General features: G+C 39.8%; 1 protein-coding gene across 8 annotated transcripts in view; it reads left to right on the top strand.

Moving 5' to 3' along the window:
• The window catches only part of ldah (lipid droplet associated hydrolase), a 316,978-nt gene extending 296,452 nt beyond the window's left edge, over nucleotides 1–20,526 (top strand). For all 8 annotated transcript variants that reach the window (XM_059981798.1, XM_059981799.1, XM_059981804.1 and 5 more), the window contains one exon: nucleotides 15,371–20,526. In XM_059981798.1, the coding sequence (XP_059837781.1) occupies nucleotides 15,371–15,562 (192 nt within the window). In that variant the 3' untranslated portion in view covers nucleotides 15,563–20,526. The remainder of the gene's footprint in view (nucleotides 1–15,370) is intronic.
• The last annotated feature ends 242 nt before the right edge of the window (nucleotides 20,527–20,768 follow it).

Below are 20,768 nucleotides of genomic sequence, written 5' to 3'. Positions count from 1 at the left end.
GTACAATTAGTCTTGCTGCTATGCTCTGGTGGGATCTATTTTCCTTAAGTCCTCTCTGATTTTCTTTTGATCCATCCTGTGTGGATTCAGTTAGCCCTCTCCATTGGCATGCAGGAATGAATATTTTAGTTGCTACTGTCAGAATCTTTTTGTCAATGGTCAAAGGTCAACTGGCAGTCTTTTTCAGGTGACCTGATGATCTCATTTAAGGGTAAATGGGTGTGTGAAAGCCAGGTGGCACAGTGGTGCCACAAATATTGCCACTGCTTCACAGATTCAGCAAACCAGGGCCAATCCTGATCACCGGTGCTGTCTGTATGGAGTTTTCACATTGTCCCTGCTCTGAGTGGCTTTCCTCCAGATACTCCCATTTTTGTCCCGCACCTAAAAGACATACTGGTTGGTTGATTAAGCAGCTGTTGTAATTCTCCTAATATACAACAGATAAGCAGCAGGAGAATCAGGGAGAGCTGAAGGATACACAACAAGAGAATAAGTTATGGGGTAACGTACAGGAATGGGATTAATTTATTATTATTTAGAGATGCGGCACGGTATAGGCCTTTTCAGCCCAACAAGCCATGTTGACCAGCAGCCCACCTATTTAACCCGAGCCCAATCACAGGACAATTCACAGTGACCAATTAAAATCACACTAACTGCTATGCTACCATGACACCCCAGTGAGATTAATGAGATTACTTTGAGAACTGACATGGACTCAATGGACCAATTGGTCTCCTTTTATGTCATGAAATGAAAAATATAAGAATGCCAAAATCAAACTGTAGAAGGTTGTTCCCAGCTGAAGAAATCATAATTGCACATCCCCACACTCTGAAGGCTCAGTAAATCCCTTGTTTCCACCCATCCGAGTTGATCATATAAACAGATGTACGGTACTTCATAGTTCTGAGCCCACCTTACCCTAAAAGAAGCATAAAAGCAGGAAAGTTAGCTTTGTAGCTCTACTGACCCCCGTTATTCAACATGAAACCATGCAAGTTCATACTTTTCCAGGATACATCATAAGTAAGTCACAAAGAAAGAAAAAACTTAGGCTGGAAAACCACAAGGAAAACTTGCTTGCCTTGATTATATATTGAAATTCCATCAAGAGTGTTGTAGAATATTCAGATCCGAATTCTGAAGATTGATTTACCAGTAGGCTGCATGTTAAATAATGTTGCCAAATTGTGGGAAAAGGAGACTAATGGAAGCACATGTACACAGGTACAGAACATAACAGCAGAATATTTTATATGTGGTGAGAAGTTGGACGATGTTGACATTCATGAGGACACACAAATCAGTTTTAGACTGCTGAACCAAGAAGAGGGACTACAGCAAAAAATCTCTAGACTGGTTCCAAGGATAGCAATCTTGCTATATGAGGCGAGATTAAGTAGATTCAGTTTATGTTCTCCAGAGTTTAGAAGAATGGCAGGAGATTTCGTAGAAACTCACAAAAGTCTCACAGGATTTTAACATCTGGATACAAACTGGTTGTTTCTCCTGGCTAAGAATATGGAACCAAGAGTAATAGTCTAAAATAAGGGATAGGCCTTTTCAGACTGAAATGAGAATTGGAATTCCTTACTTCAGAAGGCTGCAGTTCAGTCATTGAATTCATTAAAAGCAGAGTCCAATGGAGTTTTGGACATTAGGAGAATCGAGAGATATAAGTTCAGGAACTCCAGGAAAATGACTGGAGTTAGAAGATCACTCATGACATTAAAGAATGGCAGAGCAGTTTCAAAGTGGCAAGTGACCAGCTCCTGGCCCTTTTCTTATGTTCTTATAAAAGGTATTATGATTTGTTGTGAAGAAAGCAATTATTTATGTAATTGTTATATTGACCAACAGATTGTTTATTGCAGTATTTTTAGTGATGGTATGTACTGTACCTGTTACAAAATGCATACATATAAACAATGTTACTATTAAAGTTTTGTACATGTGCAGCCAATTATGACCTATGCAATTTGTGCTGGATATTCCTTTGCCAATCTTTATTTTTTTTACCAACTTTGGAAGTTTTGTACTACGGTCAGTTTCCTGATACCCTTTCATTTTGTGCAAACTTCACCATCTGTATATCCCACTATAGAATTTTTCCAGTATAGATTGCAGGGCCCCACATCAAACCTGGCTTCCTTACTCTCTCCTGTCTCTGCTGGTTTGCAGCCATATCACAGCATCTTCTTGAAACTCATTCTACTTAAAGCACAGATCCCAGCGCTCTGCTTGTACTCCTGCATAGATTCAACTGACTATCTTTCTTTCATGGATTAGGATTTTCTCTCAATCCCTATTCTATTATAAATCCAAAATTCAACAATCCAAAATGAGCCTCTGCTCCTGATCCACTAACCCCGTGACAGAAAAGCCACTTCATTCAGGGTGGAAGAACTGCTAAATTGGGCATTGAACAGGAAAATATATTACCTAAGTATATTAATGAAGAAAAGGTTTGAAAGAAGGTATGTCAGAAAGAGAGGGAATCAGTAAAGCAGAGCTTTGTAGATAAGAACAAAATTATCATACTGAACAGCAACAGGTATAAACTATGTTCGACAAAGCTTGGGAAACAGAATAACGGAGAAGAGAAAGAAGACAATAACAAGAAGAAGTCATAGTTTTGTTTATTCTTGACCACGTGCTGCATCAAAGACCAAACTATTGGCATTAATTCTAGTTATATAGCTACAATGAAAGCTTTCATAAAAACAAGTTGGTTGTAGTGATGGAAAAAGTGTCCTCAGACCACATATCTCCAGTGATGCTTTTGTGAAAATTTGCCTTGGAATTATGAGATCTCAAAATGGTATTGTGGAATATTTAACTATTTAGAAAAGATCCTCAAGTGTACTCCATAGATTTTTTTTTATATGACATAGTGGCAGGATTTAAGCCAGATGGATAACAGCTGGAAGCATGCAGTAGTCCTGGAGACACCCTAATCACTTCTAGTGATAGATGTAACTCATTGTATTCCCCAAGTGTGCTTTCCATTACTAAGTGTAATAGACCATTTTCAAACTTGTCTTTCATCTAGGTATAGAATGTTTATTAGCAATATTTCTGCACCTAAGTTGCTTGATTTCTTCAAAATAAACAGCCACGGCCTTGATAATTAACTTCCGATTTCTTGGGCTAGTTTTATTTTTCCTTCTGTTATTTAAGGTTTAATCTTACAATTGTGGGTCATTTTAGTCTTTTCCTAGGCATTAGAAATTAGCTAAATGCTCCTTGATTAGCAATTTTTTTAACAGTTGTGCTGCAGAATCTATGAACCTAAGATTTATAAGTAACCAATTAAAAAAAGGCAATGATCTTCTTTTCACACTGGAAGCATAAATCTCAAATTTTTGGTATATTCAACATTTTTTCATTATTGATGGATCAAAATAGTTCTTTTTCTAATTCCCTGTATGAATGACTTAAAATATATTGTAATGACTTACATTAGCTTCAGTTTTCCTGGAATTCCCTCAACCTGTTTGCGTGGCTCAAAACCTGCAGAACTTTGGAAGAAAATGAATTTCCTACTGAACTATAATATAGCCAAGTTTCTTAAGCCTTTATTGAACTATAAGACCAAACTAATCTCTACCCATAGAAGTAGCCAGGCTCCTGACTCCCAAGTGTGAATATTTTCCAGCTGTTCACTTACAGGGTGCCATGATGATTCAAACTTACTTTCTGATCTTTTAATTGTTGTTTTTGACAGCATATTTGACAGCAGCTCCTGAGATCTGCTTATTAACTTGGTTGAATCAAAATATGAAAGGGACATCCAATTAGGTATCCAAAACAAGGCTGTGTTTGATGTACACGGCTGATACTAAAATGGATAGAGGGAGTATAGATTTGGGCTTATTCTAAAAGAGAATAGGTAGGTACTTGGCATAAACAAAATGGGATTGAGATCATACTGACAGGAAATGTTACGTTTTCATCTTTAATTTTATCCTATACAATTGTTCTAAATATTTTTCATTACAAAGCTTTTTTATTTAACAATATTTACAAAATAAGCTTTCATTGCTGCATTGAAAGAGAATAAAATAATCATGATTTAAGCCATTTGAAGCAGGCTGACATGTTAAATTTGGTGGAGATTGAGTTCAGTGTCACTACTCTTGTAGGGTTGGACAGCAGTTCCACCTCTTACAAGGCCAAAAGGAAATTCCTTCAGACGTCCGGACTCAATGCAACAAGGTCCCTGCCACCTCAAAGTAGGTTTAAACAGAATTGTGCGAGATGTCTGGCAGAACTCACTAGAATAAATTTAGGGCCCACTTGTTACTATATATACCTTCAGAACTTACCATCTTTTTTTTGGTCCTGTTGAAGGGTTTCAGCCCGAAACATTGACTGTTTATTCATTTCCCGTAGATGCTCCCTGACCTCCAGCATTTTGTGTCTTTTGCCATCCCACAGTCAAAGCCACTTAGATCACATTTCTTCCCCATTCTGACATTTAATCTGATCAACAAATGAACCTACTAACCACCTCTGCATGTTTTTGTATACAAAGACGAGAAAACCTGGAGATGCTGGAAATCCAAGAAACACACACAATATGATGGAGGAATTCAACAGACCAGGTAGCACCTGTGAATAAGAGAAAAGAGAATCGGCCCGAAACATCGTCTGTTTTATCTTTCCCATAGATCCTGCCTGGCCTGCTGAATTCCTCCAGCATTTTGTGTGTGATGCTTTTCTGTATTGTTTTACTGCCATGTGATTGGCTGATTAGATATTTGCATTAATGACCGGCTGTACAGGTATACCTAATAAAGTGGTCACTAAGTGTACTTTGACATGGTAGCCAGAATCCAATGAGACAAGTTATTTCTGTAATGACATTCAGAGCAAATTCAATGCTTCAGCAGAGTCTACCTGCAGAGTATGAGAGCCATTCTCCCAAGAGATCTGTTCTAAAAGACCACGGAATTATCTCCGACTAACTCCAACCAACTAGTCCCAATGGCACTGATGTCCTCATGAGACTGATATCATCACCAATGTGTAGTTGATATTATTTACCAGTTCGTAGCCTGACTAAATGCTATCCAGGTGATGTTGGTTGTAGGAATGGAACTACTTCCATGTAACTTCCGCATAAAGCATATTTTCAATATGCACTTGGTTCACATCAAACTTATAGTTAAGGATGCGAGAATATTGTTTCTCTTGGGTCTTGTTTACAGTCCCAAACGGATTGTAGCAGTTGGCACAATCACTTCACAGTGCCAGTAATCACTGATCGGGGTTTAAGTACTGCTGCAGTCCGTAAGATACTCTCCGTGTGACTGTGTGGATTTCTCGACACGTTAGTGAGTTGAGGCCATGCTATGTCAGAGCAGAAACATGGTAACACTTGCAGACTGCCCCGGCATATTGTTCAGACTGCATTGGATGTTGACACAAAATGATGTATTTCACTGTGTTTCAATGTTTCAATGTGCATATGTAAAATAAATCCAATTTCTAACCTTTACTAGTTACTTCTCAGCATGTCATTTTGCTCCTCGAGATCATAATTTATTGTTATCAGAAAGTAAAATTATCACAATAGTTTTATGTTCTCAGTAAATAACATTAATATTTCTGTGCAGTCATACTGGTCTGTATTTCAAAGAAGTTGAAATATATTGGTACACAAGTCTTATTGCATCTGCAGGGCCTAATGAGACCAAATCTAGAGTATTTCAAATAGCCTTGTGTCAGCCAATTGAGGGAAACCAGCCTGCCTTGTTGTATTCTGTATTCAGGCCAAGAACTTCTACTTTGCACCCTTGGGACCTCTCTGGCCCTAAACCTGTTGTGCTTGTTTTCTGCATTAATTTAGTCCATGTGAGGAGGAACCTGAGGTCACATCACCCCAGCAAATATGCCCATCAAGCTCAAAAACCTTACTGATAACCAAAATGGGTATGAACAATTGAAATATCTAAAAAGGTTTCCTTTCCCTGAAACATGCCAATCTGGATGCCTGTCATAACTCTGTCCTGCATCTTCCAACTGGACAGAGTTGATCATCCAAGCTCCTGAAAATGAGTTTTTATTGTTTTATTACATTTATTGTAAATGTGACATGTACTCAATCTCTTCCACCCCTTCCAACCTCAAATCCCAATCTCTTCTTTTAATTTGTGTCAGTTTAAATCCAAGCCCATCATGAAGTTTTAAGACTTAGTTCTCTGTTCCTTCTCTACTACTGGATCCTCAACTTCCTCATTGGAAAAAACTTAGTCGATGTGGATTGATAACATCGCATCATTGCTAAACTGAAGCATGGGTGCACCTCAAAGCTGCGTACTTAGACCCTCCTCTACTCTCCGTGATCATGTGGTTAAACACAGCTCCATGCCATCTTCAAATCTGCGAACAACACAATTGCTGTTGGATGATTCAAAGATGGTGATGAGTTAACTTATCAGAGCGAAATACCAAAAGTTGCTTCGGATACATAAAGTGTAAGTGGATATTGGACTGCTGGAAAACCATGGTGGACAGGCAGTAATGGGGGGACAAGGAAATGGAAGACGAACTGATTAAGTATTTTGCATTAGCAAAAGTATTTTGTGAAAGACATTGGTAGTATGGTGGAAGTTCCAGGTGTCATGGGTCATGAAGGGTGTGAAGTTACCATAACTAGAAAGAAAGTTCATGGAAAACTGAAAGGCCTGAAGGGAGATAAGTCACCTGGACCAGATGGAGTACACCTCAGGGTCCCAAAATAGGTTGCTGAAAAGATTGTGAAGGAATTAGTAATGATCATTCAAGAATTACAAGATTCTGGAATGGTTCTGGAAGACTGGAAAATTGCAAGCACCACTCCACTCTTCAAGGAACATAGAAAAAACCTACAGCACAATACAGGCCCTTCATCCGCAATGCAGTGCCAAACATGTATTTACTTTAGAAATTACCTAGGGTTACCCATAGCCTTCTATTTTTCTAAGCTCCATGTACCTATTCAGGAGTCTCTTAAAAGACCCCATTATATCCACCTCCACCCCAGTCGCCAGCAGCCCATTCCATTCACTCACCACTCTCTGCATAAAAAAACCTACCCCTGACATCCCCTCTGTACCTACTTCCAAGCACCTTAAAACTGTGCCCTCTCGTGTTAGCCATTTCAGCCCTGGGGAAAAGCCTCTGACTAGCCACACAATCAATGTCTCTCATTACCTTATACACTTCTATCAGGTCACCTCTCATCCTTTGTCGCTCCAAGGAGAAAAGCCTAAGTTCACAACATAATCTCATAAGGCATAGTCCCCAATCCAGGCAACATTCTTGTAAATTTCCTTTGCACCTTTTCTATAGTTTCCACATCCTTCCTGTAGTGAGCTGAACAAAACTGAGCACAGTCCTCCAAGTGGGGTCTGACCAGGGTCCTATGTAGCTGCAACATTACCTCTCAGCTCTTGAACTCAATCCCACGGTTAATGAAGGCCAGTATACCGTATGCCTTCTTAACCATACAGACAACCTGCGCTGCAGCTTTGAATGTCCTTTGGCCAGGAACTCCAAAATCCTTCTGATTCTCCACACTGCCAAGAGTCTTACAATTAATACTATATTCTGCCATCATATTTGACCTACTAGAATGAACCACCTCACACTTATCTGGTTTTGAACTGCCATATCTCAGCCCAGTTTTGCATCCTATCGATGTCCTGCTGTAACCTCTGACAACCCTCCACACTATTCACAGCATCCCCAAACTTTGTGCCATCTGCAAATTTACTAACCCATCCCTTTACTTCCTCATCCAGGTAATTTATAAAATTCACGAAGAGAAGGGGTCCCAGAACAGATCCCTGAGGCACACCACCAGTTACCAACCTTCAAGCAGAATATGACCCACCTACAACCACTCTTTGCCCTCTGTGAGCAAGCCAGTTCTGGATCCACAAAGCAAGATCCTCTTGGATCCCATGCCTCCTTACTTTCTCAATAAGCCTTGCATGGGGTACCTTATCAAATGCCTTGCTGAAATCATATACAGTTATCTACGGCTCTGCCTTCATCAATGTGTTTAGTCACATCATCAAAAAATTCAATCAGTGTCATAAGGCACAACCTGCCTTTGACAAAGCCATATATTCCTAATTGTATTATGCCTCTCCATATGTTCATAAATCCTGCTTCTCAGGATCTTTTCCAGCTGAAGTAAATCTCACTGGTCTGTAATTTCCTGGGCTTTCTCTTCTCCTTTTCTTGGATAATGGAACAACATATGCAGCCTTACAATCTTCCAGAACCTGTCCTCTCCCTATTGATGATGCAAAGATCATTGCCAGAGGCTCAGCAATCTCCTCCCTTGCCTCTCACAGTAGCCTGGGGTATATGTTGTCCAGTCCCGGTGACTTAACCAACTTGCTGCTTTCCAACAGCTCCAGCACATCCTCTTTCTTGAAGTTGGTATGTTCAAGTTTTTCAGTCTGCTGTAAGTCATCCCTATAATCGCTGAGGTCCTTTTCCATAGTGAATACTGAAGCAAAGTATTCATTAAGTACCTCCACTGTCTCCTCCAGTTCCATACACGCTTTTCCACTGTTACACTTCATTGGTCCTATTCTCTCACATCTTATCCTCTGGCTCCTCACATCCTTGTAGAATGCCTTGGGGTTTTCCTTAATCCTGCTCGCCAAGGCCTTCTCATGGCCCCTTCTGGCTCTCCTAATTTCATTCTTAAGCTCCTTCCTGCTAGTCTTATCATTTCCTAGATCTCTATCATTACCTAGTTTTTTGAACCTTTTTTAAGCTTTTCTTATCTTCTTGACTAGATTTTCAACAGCCTTTGTGCACCATGGTTTGTATACCCTACCATCCTTTCCCTGTCTCACTGGAGCGTACCTGTGCATAACACCACACAAATATCCCCTGAACATTTGCCACATTTCTGCCGTACATTTCTCTGAGAACATCTGTTACCCAAATTCCTGCCTGAAGTTTCACATTTCCCCTTACTCCAATTAAACGCTTTCCTAACTTGTCTGTTCCTATCCCTCTCCAGTGCTGTGGTAAAGGAGATAGAATTGTGATCACTATCTCCAAAATGCTTTCCTACTGAAAGACCTGACAGCTGACCAGGTTCATTTCCCAACACCAGATCAAGTACAGCCTCTCCTCTGTAGGCTTATCTACATATTGTGTCAGGAAACCTTCCTGAACACACCTACAAACTCCACCCCATCTAAACTCCTTGCTGTACGGAGATGCCAATTAATATTGGGGGAATTAAAATCTCCCACCAAGCTGCAAAATCCATAAGATGTTATTCTTGCTTCTTTCCAGAATCTGTCTCTGTATCTGCTCCTTGATGTCCCGGTCATTATTGGGTGGTCTATAAAAAACACCCAGACCCCTTCCTGATCCTAACTTCCACCCACAGAGACTCAGTAGACAATCCCTCCATGACTTCCTTCTTCTCTGCAGCCATGACACTATCTCTGATAAGCAGTGCCATGCCCCCACCTCTTTTGCCTCCCACCCTGTCCTTTCTGAAACATCTAAAGCCTGGCACTCTAAGTAACCATTCCTGCCCCTGAGCCATCCAAGTCTCTGTAATGGCCATAACATCATAGCTCCAAGTACTGATCCACGCTCTAAGCTCATTCGCTTTGTTCATGATGTTTCTTGCATTAAAATAGACACATCTCAAACCATCAGTCTGACCGTATCCCTTCTCTATCACCTGCCTATCCTCCCTCTCACACTGTCAAGCTTTCTCGATTTGTAAGCCAACCACCCCTTTCTCCGCCTCTTCAATTTGGTTCCCACCCCCCAGCAATTCTATTTTAAACTCTCCACAATAGCCTTAGCAAACCTCCCTGCCAGGCAATTGGTCCCCCTGGGATTCAAATGCAACCCTTCCTTTATGTAGAGGTCACTCCTGCCCCAAAAGAGGTCCCAATGATCCAGATATCTGAATCTCTGCCCCCGCTCCAAACCCTCAGCTACGCATTTATCCTCCACCTCACTCTCTTCCTATACTCACTGTTGCGTGGCACAGACAGTAATTCCAAGATTACTACCTTTGAGGTCCTACTTCTCAACTTCCTTCCTAACTCCCTGTAGTCTGATTTCAGAACCTCCTCCCTTTTCCTCCCTATGTCGTTGATACCAATATGTACCACAACCTCTGGCTGTTCACCTTCCCACTTCAGAATATCGTGGACGCAATCAGAAACATCCCAGACCCTGGAACCTGGGAGGTAAATATCCATCCAAGTTTCTTTCCTGCATCCACAGAATCGCCTGTCTGACCCACTAACTATAGAGCCCCCTATCACTGCTGCCATCCTCTTTCTTTCCCTACTACCCTGAGCCACAGGGTAAGTTGTTCCCCCCAACAGTACAAAAACAGGAGTACTTACTGTTAAGGGATACAGCCACAAGGATACTCTCTAGTATCTGACTCTTGCCCTTCCCTCTCCTGACTGTTACCCATTTATCTGTCTCCCGAGGCCCCAGTGTGACTACTTGCCTACAGCTCCTCTCTATCACCTCCTCACTTTTCTGACCAGATGAAGATCATCGAGCTGCATCTCCAGTTCCCTAACCCGTTCCCTAAGGAGCTGCAGCTCGACGCACCTGTCACAGATGTGGCCGTCCGGGAGGCTGGGAGTCTCCCAGACATCCCACATCTGACACCCAGTACAGAACACCAGCCTCATAGACATACTTCCTATTTCTATTCTTCACAAGTAACTTACCTTCCCTCGACCCATTACTGCCAAAGCCCTCCTACTCTTCTCCCTCTACTCTGATGCCCAATGAATAGAGCAGTCTTCTTTTTAAATTCTTCCCACCGATTTAACTCGCTGACGTTCATGCGCCAGCACAGTCTTACCTCAATCAAACCGTTGAACAATAAATGATCTTTTAAACTCTTCCCACTGGTCTAACTCGCTGACGTACATGCGTCTGCGCACTTGTGCCTCGATCAAACCGCTGAAGATAAAGAAAGAAGGGAAAGAGGCAGAAGAAAGGAAACTATAGGCCAGTTAGTCTGACCTCAGTGGTTGGGAAGATGTTGGAGTTGATTGTTAAGGATGAGATCTCAGGATACTTGGAGGCACATGATAAAATAGGCCTTAGTCAGCATGATTTCCTCAAGGGAAAATTGTGCCTGACAAATCTATTGGAATTCTTTGAAGAAATAACAAGCAGGATAGACAAAGGGAGTCAGCTGGTGTGTACCTGGGTTTTCAGAAGGCCTTTGACAAGGTGCTACACATAAGGCTGCTTAACGAGCTATAAGCCCATGGTATTACAGGGAAGATTCTCACATGAATAAAGCAATGGCTGATTGGCAGGAGACAAAGTGTGGAAATAAAGGGGGCCTTGTCTTGTTGACTGCCAGTTACTAGTGGTGTTTCACAGAGTTTGTGTTGCGACCCATTCATTTTGCATTGTATGTCAATTATTGAGATGATGGAATTGATGGCTTTGTTGCAAAGTTTGCAGACGATATGTTGATAGGTGGAGGTGCAGATAATTTTGAGAAAGTAAAAAAGCTACAGAAGGATTTAGACAGATTAGGAGAATAGGCAAAGAGATGGCAGAGAGAATGCAGTGTTGGAAAGTGCATGGTCATGCACTTTGGTAGAAGAAATGAAAGGGTTGACTGTTTTCAATGGAGAGAAAATACAAAAAAAATGAGATGCAAAGGAACTTGGGAGTCCTTGTGCAGGATTTCCTAAATGTTAATTTGCAGGCTGAGTCTGCAGTGAGGAAGGCAAATGTGATTTTGCCTTCATTTCAAGAGGATTAGAATATAAAAGCAAAGATGTAATTTTGAGACTTTATTATGCAGTGGTGAGGCCTCACTTATTGTGAGCAGTTTTGGGCACCTTATCTTAGAAAAGATGTGTTAAAACTGGAGAGAGTTCAGAGGAGGTTCATGAAAATAATTTTGGGATTGAATGGCTTGTCATACGAAGGATGTTTGATGGCTCTGTACCTGCATTCACTTGAATTCAGAAGAATAAGGGGTGACCTCATTGAAACCTATCATTGAAAGGCTTTGAAAGAATGGATGTGGAGAGGATGTTTCCTATGGTGGAATAGTCTAAGGCCAGAGGACACATCGTCAGAATAGAGGGGAATTTTTTGCCACACGCAGACATGAAGACCAAGTCTTTATGTATACTTAAGGCAGAGGTTGATTGGTCAGGTCATGCGTGGAGGAAGCAAGAGATTGGGACTCAAGTAAAATTGGATCAGCCATGATAAAATTGCAGAGCAGACTCAATGGGCCAAATAGCCTAATGCTGCTCTTAGGGAAATAGGTCACCTGGTTGAAAGGTGCTGCAAGATACAGCCGCTCACTTAATGTCAGCAAAACGAAAGAGCTGATTGTTGACTTCAGGAAGGAGGAGGGTGACCATGTGCCAGTCTGCATTAGGTAATCAGCAGTGAAGAGAGTCAGCAGCTTTAAATTCCTGGGCATTTGCATGTCAGATGAAATGTCCTGTGCCTGGAAGCACACCAGCATCTTTACTTCCCTCCATCCCCATCTACAGAGGGGCTGCCCAAAGAAGGCAACAATGATCCCCATCACCTGGGCCAGACCATCGTTTCACAGTTACTATCAGGTAGAAAGTACAGAAGCCTGAAGTCCCTCATCACCAGCTTTAAAAACAGCTACTTGCTCTAATTGTGTTTTCTTGTGTGAAGTATAGTTTATATTTAATTTATGTTTTCTTGCGAATCCTGTTTCTATGATCCTATGTGCCTGTGATGCTGCAGCAAGGAAGTTTTTCATTGCACTTGTGCATAAAGTGCTAATGCAAATAATAATAAGCTGGACTTTGATTTTGACTTAAAATCAGTGAGCATCATTATCTTGGGGCTCTACATGGGCTCCTCTGAAACTAGGAACTCCTCGTGTTTCCAACCTTTTCCAGCCGAAATTGCACAGACGCTTCTCTTACAGAAGCTCAGCAGAAATATTTTAGCTAATTTTTGATTTCAATAGTATGTGATGGGCAAAAAAAATTCTTTTCATAATGAGCAATTTTATATACAAGCATGTCAGAGAAATAAAGTCAAAACAGGAAATTAGGAATGCAAAGTGGTTAGAATTTTTGGCCCTTTTAAAGTCCCATCATTCATGAAGCTGTCAATGAATACCACATAATCCAATATTGTTTGAAGCAAATGGGTTTAATTATGGTATTCTATTATATTCAAATGCAGTCATGTTGCCTTCTCAGCAGGACCAACTAGTCTAAGAAGCTGCTGGAAAATTACACTTGGAACAGAATTCTGATAAATCTGGTCATGTGGATTTGGGCCAATCTTTCATTTCCCTTGGTATCTGTTTTGCCCCTGTGTCACTGGATCTTGCACCTGGAAAATGTACCCCCTTGTCTTTCACTAGCTATTAACCACTGAACTCTGAATCATAGTAAGATTTGAATCCACTAAATGTAATTCTGCAAACCATATATATTGGAGAATTAATACTTAATATATATAAAATGGCATTTCATTAATACTTGGTCTCATTTGAACTAGAAATGCAAATGTTTTGCTAAAAGCTGTAAATCTATACTTTATTGTGCTCCGCTTCTAAAGGCACCCAATAAATCACATTCTTTTTTATGGATTAGAAGTGAATGGTGGATCAACTTATGCTCATTTTAAATAGGCACACATTTTGGGTTCCAAGAATGTCCAAAATCTGTCCAAGAATAATATCAGTGTTGAGATGTAATGATTCCAAGCCCTGCCCAGTGATGTATTCTGACAACATTCTAGCCAAGTACCTAGTCGTTTGGGCACTCTGAATTCTGAACTTTTGTCCGCTTGTTTCCAAAATAATTGTAAAAAATAATATTTATATTCTTCCTGCGGGAAGTTAAGTACATTATTCTAACTAATTAAAAAAATAAATATAAGGCTTAATAAATAATTAATGGCTTTAAGTACTTTGGTGAATATTTATTGAGTGCTCTGAAACAGTTTTGTTAAGACAGCTGCTATTTCCCTGTCACTAGAAATCTGAAGCAATCCACGTATGAGAAAAGTTGCTAACCTTTTCATAATTATAGTTTTCAAATTATACTTTTCAGTTGAAAAATCCCTTGAATGCTGTAAAGAAAGTTCTAGTAATTATTTCACAATTTTTTTGTAGATATCTTCATAGTGTACATTCTAAGTAGTTCTTTTCAGCATAATCTTCTCTGCAATTATACTCGTAAAGTTTCCAGTGTCGACATAAGTAATGAAAATTTTTTAAATATATTCACAAGCTTTATGAACACATTAAAATAATTTATAAGATCACCTGTCTAAAACTGAAGAAAATGATGTGCCAAGCACAGTGATAAATAGGATGTGATGTGTCTTTAAAGTGTATTTGGAAAGTATATTTTTAGAAGTGGATGCTACCTTACTTGATGATATGAACAGATTTTTAAAAAAAATCTGTTCCAGTGGATTCTAATTTAATTCATTTAATGCTGATTTAATTTAATTTAATGCTGATTTTTTTCAATCATGCAATTTCAAATCTAGAACTATTTACATATATGATAACAAACATTCTTCTATCATTTTGCTACTCTGCGGAAACTTGGTAGGTCACTTTCATCCTTCAGCTGGATATCTGAGTTAGGGGTGCACTAAATGGTATTATTCCCTAAGCAGTAGTTCTTTCAAAGAAAGCAGGGGAGCCTGGACTTTGTTGTCCTGGGAGCAACTGTAAGGCAACTCAGTCAACCCAGAGCTGCACTGGATTGTGACCTCTTTTGGGTAAAGCCCTGACTCAACGTTTAGAGCCTTCCCCATCCACTTCAACACTGATTCCAGACACAGTTCCACACTCCCTCCCCCCTTTCAATTCAAGCACAAGCCTGATGTTCCGTTTCGTGATTTTTCCCACTCTATTTGTCAAACTCACATTGGACCAGAAATTTGGCAATATGCGATTAAACTGTAAGGTATTTCCAAAATTAGGAGTTTCAATTTGAAATGCGGGTTTCTGTTTCTGTGCTGTAGTTTTCCATGACTCTATGACTAAGTAGAAACCTCAATTTGAAAAGCAAGCTTTATCCTTCCACCGAATCCCTCCAAGCTCAATTCAAGGCACATGCCTGCCTCTCCATCACAACCTCCCTAATTTGAATTGAGTCACAGAACTGAATTATTCTTCAGCTCCCATTTGGTTGAACACAACATTTTCTAGACATCAAAATTTATCATTGGAAATTGTCTTATAATCTTATAATAATTTTAAAGTATGTCAGGGTCGAGCGTTAAATATGTCTCTGAATAGTTGTGAATTTGGTAACCACATCATTACTGACAGTCTGCAATTGTGTCTCCATTTTAGCTTATCTTTTACTATGGATCAAACGATCACTGGTGCCCTGTAACATATTATGAAGATATGAAGAGGTGCTTTCCTGAAGGAACCATTCTTCTTTGCCAAAAAGGAATTCGTCATGCCTTTGTTTTAGATGCCAATGTAGAAGTAGCTCATATGGTTACAGAGTGGTTAAAAGCAGATCTTGCAAACTTGTAATAGGAACATAGAATGTGTGTGATGTACAAAATAAGTTATTTTATTTACATTAAATACTCTTAGGATTCCAATATGTTCTAGAAAAGAACTATGCCTAGATTATTTAAACAAAAATATATTAACTTTTAGACATGTCTCCCAGGCAGACTTGGAAAGTTATTTGCTTGAATGAACAATTGGTTGCTAAAGCTTTCAAAATATTAATGATTGCAGTGTAATTTTTGTATCTATGCGTAATCTCTGAATAAGTAAACCTGTTTTATATCAGGGTCATTTTACAGTTAATGATTGTTGACATTTACTATCAATTTGTAGTTCATTAGTTTAATTTTAGTTTTCATTCAAAGAGATACTTTAGTTTTGTTGAAAAGCATTGATGCAACTTTTCCAAGCTCTGCCAAACTCTGGCAAGGAAAACTATTACAATATGTGTTAAGATCATTATTCTGTATTTGTTAAACTATCGTCCATCAAATCTCATCTAACTAGAAGTCTGTCAAGGCCAAATTAGTAATTAAGATATTTCTATTATGGGAAGCCCTGTGTATTTGTATCTGGAATTTGTTCCAGGAACAAACATTTGTCTCAAATACAATACTCCATTGACCTTGTAAAGATTCCATTATCAGCTTTCCAAACCCCACCCCATCACCACTGTCTGAACTTCAATAAATTGCCCCTTTCACAACCCTACAAAAAAAACCTGATTTCTTTCATTTGGAGAACCTTTATTAACAACACTGCCATAATGACATCACAAAAGTGAATGGAAACTCACTTGATTTGAACTTGTCCCTTCACCATGGGAGCAGTGCAGATGTAAATTTACTTTTTTAATAAAATTTGTAGCCTTCCTGTCACTTCCCACATTCATTTGCTACACTTCTCTTTATTGGTGGAATATAAGTTGCATACACCCAGAATCGTGTACACTTTAAATTAGAAAGAGGGAAGTATATTTTTAAGTATTTCTATCGGTACTTCAGTTTTACACTGAGGAAACCTGTAAAACCTCAGTGACCATGTTAAAGTAGCTGAGATGTATGTCTGTAGTTCCGATGATGAAAGCCCTAGAAAGATAACCACAGCATAACTATGAATATATTTATCATTAGTCAAAACTTTACAGCAAGTTGTTAGTAAGCAGCGTCTATCCTTTACAGAAGCAGTCCCCCAAGATACTCTCAAATGATTTTCTAACCAAAACTCAATCTTGCACAATCCTCCAAGCAAACCAGTGAGCCACTCATAATCCAAAGTGGGTTCCATTGAAGTAGCAAGTCAGCGTTTTCTAAGTGATAATTTATTTCATTGATATTTTTAAGGCAAGCTCCACTAATAACTTCTACTGCATTGCCATTATTTATGGGTTCAATTTTGCCTCCTTCAGGCCAAATATTCATTTCAGTCCACATGATGAGACCACATCCAAAGTGCCTACCTCAGGCTGTATCTTGGAGCTGGCTGCAGTGCAGAAGTGTTGATACCAGCACATGAAGAAATGCAGTACATTTCTATAGTAAGCTCCTGGCAACACAGCAACCTCTTGACCAATGCTGGTAATGGACCTTTTCATCTTTTTGTCATTTCATGCATTCTATCAGACAACCTAGTCAATACACCGGGTATATGCCAATGCATTCATATCCATATGTAGCAAACTGCATCAGGCCCCTCCAGAGTAATACTAATACCTAAACTCCCCCTTTGCGCCTTTGGTACCTTGCATCGTGGCTTCACTTTGCATCTAATTGACTGCATTCCACCAGTGACAGTGACGTGAAGTGCACCCTTATGACCTGCTTCTGCTGTTCTCTTTACCAGAATCTGAGGTGGTACCTTTGTAGAATCAAGGAGAGATTGATTTCTCCCTCTTCCTACCCGATTGTCTGGGTCTTCTGGAGCTAGGTGGTGGGTCAGACATGAGGGTGCAGTGATGAGGAGCCTCAGCCTGAAATGCTGACTGTTTATTCCCCTCCATAGAGGCTGCCTGATTTGCTGATTTCCTCCAGCACTTTGTGTCTGTTGCTCAAGATTTCCAGCATCTGCAGAATCTCATATGTTTATGAGGGTGGAGTTATGTGCTGCTCAGTGGGTTTCTTCTGAAAGTCTCCAATGATTAGGACTCAAAGTAGATCATTGCAATGGCTAATCTGAAAAAGTATTAATGAGAATGTTTGGCAGCCAAGCAGAATGAGAGAAGGTTGGATAATGAATGGCTCTGAGATATTTGAATGCAAGGAAGATGCTGTGGGCATCCTGAACTGCAGCAGGTTGCCTGAATACTGACAATGATCATCAGGAGAAAAATCTTCTCTTCCATTCAGTCTTGTGATGCTCCAAACATGAAAGACACTGTTCTTATCTCGAGAAATGCTTCTTCTTCTTGCAATCTTAGCTGGTATGTGGTGAATGACTACACATAGTCAGTTTTTTCGCCACTTCCTGTATGCCCAGTATTGTCTTCCTGGCACCCTGGTGCAGAGAATATTCCTTCATTGCTCCTCCTGTCTAAGTGACGATGTTCCAAGAAGGGCCAGAGTTGCGTCTACTTCCTGAGGAGACTGAGGTCCTTTGGAGCATGCAGGCTTCTCCTTCACATTATACCAGTCTTGTCGCCAGTACCAATCTTCTATATGGTGGTGTGCTGGGCCAACAGTATCAACATGGGTGATGCCAACCAGCTCAATGAACTGATTAGAAAGGCTGGCTCTGTTATAGGAGTCAAACTGGACACACTGGAGTCTGTGGCAGAACAAAGGACCCTACGGAAAATCCTGGCAATTCTGGACAATGTTTCTCACCCTCTGCATGCCACCTTGGCTGAACAGAGGAGCACTTTTAGTAATAGACTAAGTCAATTGCACTACTCCAAAGAGCGCTGTGTGAGGTCATTCTTACCCTCGACCTTCAGGCTCTATAGCCAGAGAGGTGATGAAACCCCCCTACCTCCGTTAGATGGTGGTAACTTATTTTTTATTCTTTCTACGTCTCTTCTAATATTTTTATGTGTGTAATGTAATATTTGTAATGCTACTGTGACACTGCAACTTCCCTTGGGATCAATAAAGTATCTATTTATCTATATAGTGAGGACCAAAATCTCCAGAGAGATTTGTTTTCTTGGAACAAATCTTCATTACACTGAAAAGGCATTTCTGTTGTCGGGCCCTCAGTAGCAGTTTTACAGAATAGTCACCAGAGCTGATCAGATTACTATTGCTAGCTCTGAATGCCCCAACCCTATCCTGCAAGTAAGCAACAAAGAGTAGAAAGACAGCAAAAAAAACACAAATTATGAAAGCTGTGCTTTCTGAATGAGTTTCCAAATGTGTGCAAGTTTCAGACAAGATATAATTAGACAGATGTTTCATTATTAGCCTTTTCCTGTCAAACCAGAACGCTGCTGCCCTCAATGTACAGCCCATAAACCCTAATGAGCTCCCACCTCATACTATCCCCATCATCAAAGACGTCTTCAAAAAGCAATGCCTCAAAAAGGTGGCACTCGACATTAAAGACCCCACCACCTAGGACATGGCCTTTCCTCATTACTACTATCAGAGAGGCAGTGCTGGAGACTGAATGGCACACACACAATATTTTTAGACCAGCTTCGTCCCCTCTGCCATCAAACTACTGAATGGATAATGAGCCCACGAATGTTATCTCACTTTGTTCTCCATTTGCATTACATTTTAAAGTTTACTTTATCTTGTAATTTATAGTGTTTTTACATAATTTATGATAGTGCTGTAGCAAAACAGCACATTTCGTAACATTTATCAGTGATAATAATTCTGATTCTGATAAAATAAAATCCAAATAAAACTTCTTTTCTGTTGGATCAGCCTGTTTTTCACCACCTGTAGATGAAATCTCATTGCTAATCAGCAATCTATCAGTAGTGCATGCTTTTCTTCCCAATTCTGTCTACCTCCAGTGAGATGTAAGTGAGGTGAATGGGTCCTAGGTACCTCTAATGGAACTGGCTGATCGGTTCCTAATAAGTTTCAGGGTAACACTTCAAGTGATGGCATATATCCACTGATGAAGAGATTTTGTGTTCAATAACTGCTACAGTTATTGGAATGAAGAGGTATAAAATATTGGACTACTCTCTAACCAGCAACAACTGTCCCAAATCTGTCTTTCTAATTCACCCTTCTCCTAAAAATCTGCATGTGAAAACTTTTAGGAGGAAATAAAATAATCACAGTTAATCCAAAGGTCTGAATTGGTGAATCCATAGCACAAGTCAAAATTCTTGTGAGAGATGCTAAAGTGTATACCGTAGTCCACAATAAATGGAGAAGTGTTGCACTATCCTCAGTTGCCTACAGTTAATCCTGACAGAAGCAGACTATAATGTACCTCCTTTAAGAAGCCAAAACTGTATAAGGTGTGTGGCACAGTTTGAAATTGTCCCTTATAATTCCATTTAATAAATAGATGAGGTTCAAATTCCATGGACAAGTGTTGACAAAGCCCTTAATCTTAGCTTCATCTTTCTCACGATCGTATCCGCATGTCTTTAACTTCTCGCGTGCTCAGCACTTTATCAAACATTACCTCTGCCAGCCTCTCGATCCTACCACTCCCCCACTTGAAGTGGGCATATCAATGCTGATGCATTCCATTAAGTTTCCTTTAATTACGTAGTTATGTATTACATAATTACATAGTTATGTGTGTTCAGCGAAATGATCTTTTATTTATTATCCATGTACTCGTCATGTTGAACATTTTGTTCCACTTGCCAGAAGTTTAAAATCATATGGATTGTAAAATAAAGAACTACATGGCAAAGCAACATTGGTTGTTGAAACTTAAGTTTTGTTGTAGCCTTTACCTAAGAGGTCAATTGTTTGTTGCATCTATGTACAACACAGAAGAACTCCAACATGTTGTTTAACTATTTGTAGATTTTAATTGCATTACCAGTTGCAGATTAAAGGAATACTTATCAAAACAATGTACCAGTTCTGTTGTTACATCGACTACGAACATAGAGCAAGGGGGAAAGAACAACATGGAATATCAAAATCTACAGCATATTACAGGCCCTTCAGTCCACAATGTTGTGCCGACCATGTAAGCTACTCTAGAAACTGTCTAGAATTTCCCTAGCGCATAGCCCTACATTTTTCTAAGCTCCATGTACCTATCTAAGAGGCTCTTAAAAGACCCTATTTTATCCATTTCC

This window comes from Hypanus sabinus, chromosome 10 (genome assembly GCF_030144855.1).
Source record: "Hypanus sabinus isolate sHypSab1 chromosome 10, sHypSab1.hap1, whole genome shotgun sequence".
Taxonomy (NCBI): domain Eukaryota; kingdom Metazoa; phylum Chordata; class Chondrichthyes; order Myliobatiformes; family Dasyatidae; genus Hypanus; species Hypanus sabinus.
Note: the sequence above shows the minus strand (reverse complement) of the source record. Positions and strands in the feature narration are given on the sequence as shown.